The sequence below is a fragment of the Chrysochloris asiatica genome, unplaced genomic scaffold (genome assembly GCF_000296735.1).
Source record: "Chrysochloris asiatica unplaced genomic scaffold, ChrAsi1.0 scaffold00197, whole genome shotgun sequence".
Taxonomy (NCBI): domain Eukaryota; kingdom Metazoa; phylum Chordata; class Mammalia; order Afrosoricida; family Chrysochloridae; genus Chrysochloris; species Chrysochloris asiatica.
In genome coordinates, this window is record NW_006408715.1 from 1,256,760 (window position 1) to 1,259,093 (window position 2,334).

Consider the following 2,334-nt stretch of genomic DNA (forward strand, 5'->3'; position numbering starts at 1 on the left):
ATCCTGTATAGGGTTTCCGAGGAGCGGCTGGTGAACTAGAACCAACGACCTTGAGGTTCAGAATTTGCAATCATGCTCATTAACTCAGAGCACCACACCTAGTCAGGTAGTACATATTTAATTCAGCAATAGATTTATGAAACTTCCATCTTTAGAAATCTTACACAACAGGATTTATATCCATTTAATAAGATATACCAATACAAGGCTGCCTCAAAAAAGGAGACACCTAGGACCTCAAGAAATCCTTCTCATTCCTGATTCTGAAATTTATATAGGAGAGAAAGGGAAGATAGCTGTCTATGTGTGAGAGCTTTGTAAAAGCACTGATCCTGTCACCCTCCCCCCCTCCCCCTACCACTCTACCCCTTTACCTTCCAAAATCGTCTTGAGTCCTATGTAGAACTATAGAGAAAACATTTTCATGGTTCTTGACAGTTATGCTTTTCTGAGCAAAGAAAACTGGAATCTGGATTAAGGCTAAATCTTGGAAGTTAAAGGACAACTGCATATAGCCAGAGACCTTTTAACTTTAATAAAGTTACACACTTAGTTCCCCAATTGTTTGCATTTCAAAGGGAGATAGAGCTCAGTGCCTGGGAGTTAGTTGTTTACATTCCAAAGGAATGTAAATAACCAAGGAACTAAGGTTTTTCTCTCCAGCCTTTCTTTCTTAAACCCAAGTTCACTGTGGAGTCCTGGTGTGGTGCTGCAGGATAATACACTGGACCGCAAGGTCAATGGTTCAAACCCATCAGCCGCATTTAGGAAACCCTATGCAGGGTTGCTATGAGTCAGAACTGACTTGGTGGCACTTAACAATAACAACAAAGTCCACTGCTCTTGAGTTGATTCTGGCTCATAAGGACAAAGTTGAACTGCTCCATAGGGTTTCCAATACTAAAGCTTTATAGGCGTCGTATACAGCCCCATGTTTCTCAGGAGAAGAGGCTTGTGGGTGTGAATGCCAACCTTGCAGTAGCAGCCCAATACTTAACCCACTGCACCACCAGGGCTTCTTGGGGAGCATGTACCCTATAATAATTCCGAGGTTCATTATTAGAGAGTTCCTTTCCTGCAGTACAAACCTCATATATCCTCTGTGGGTATTGGGTGTGGTAAACCGACGTGGTTATTGCTGTAAGTAATAACTGTAATCTCTATTTCACAAATCTCATGTTTGTTTTCAGGATAAAATATATGCATTTAAAAATTATAATCCCACTCACCACAAAGGGCAAGATGCACTCATGCTGATTTTGTACCATGTATAAGCTGAACACAGACATGCGGCTGGGGCCCATCAAGCTGCAGGCTAGAGAGAAAAAGTTCTGCAGAGCCTCACAGAGGTTGGAGCAGATATCAGCCCATGAAGGTAGGGTGACATGCACAATGAGAAGTCGTGGTGGTTGCTGGTAAAAATGTACAGGGGTTGAGGGCCCTTTGCTAGTAATTCGTCCATGATGCATGGCAGCTAGACTAGAGGTGGAATCACAGCCACTATCTGAATATTCTTGACACCTATAGGGAAGAAAAAAGAAATTATTGGCCTTCATAAAACTGAATTATATGCTCTGTTGGAACAATGAACACATGTATGTAGCCTTAGTCTACAGGGCTAAGAACAATGAATGTAGCCTTAGTCTACAGGGCTAAGTCCAGAAAGGAGTCAAAGTGGTCACTAAACTTAACAACCTAGCTATACTTTCTTAAAGGTTATAACAATTTACCTGTAGGTCTTTTGTATTTTCTTATAACATATAATCTGTGAATAATGACATGCACTAATAAACATGAACAAAGTCAGACTACTGCAGTAAAAAGACTGTTCACAACAGTCTTGCTTACAATTACTCCAAACTGCAAACAACACAAATGTCAACTGTCATCAGAAAGTATTAACTGGAGCATATTTAAACATACAGAGACAAAAATAAAGAACTATTTATTTACATGGAACAACATGGTTGACTCTAAGAAATGTAATATGAATTAAATGTAAAATGAATAAAAGAGACAAAACACACAGAATATACACTCATGAAATAGGATTACATATACATAGACATTATAATTATACAAAAACAATATATTGTTTAGGAATTAATACATAGTAGAAAAACTATAAAGCAAGGAAATCAGGGTAGTGATTTCCTCTAGGAAGAAAGGAGGGCATTATAAATAGAAATGACAAAAGAGAGGGCTTCTAGGGTTTTAGCAATGTTCTATTTCTTTTATTGTGGTTACTGGTTGCTCACTTTATAATTATTAAATTAAACATTCATATTTTATGAAATCTCTATATATGTTATAATTAGCAAAATATTTTTTTAA

The 2,334-nt window shown here is 38.0% G+C and overlaps 1 protein-coding gene across 1 annotated transcript in view; it reads right to left on the reverse strand.

Annotated features, from left to right (window-relative positions):
• The window catches only part of M1AP (meiosis 1 associated protein), a 110,879-nt gene extending 109,410 nt beyond the window's left edge, over positions 1–1,469 (reverse strand). The window contains exon 1 of the mRNA XM_006872446.1: positions 1,230–1,469. Coding sequence (XP_006872508.1) covers positions 1,230–1,469 — 240 coding nt within the window. The remainder of the gene's footprint in view (positions 1–1,229) is intronic.
• Between the last annotated feature and the right edge of the window lie 865 nt (positions 1,470–2,334).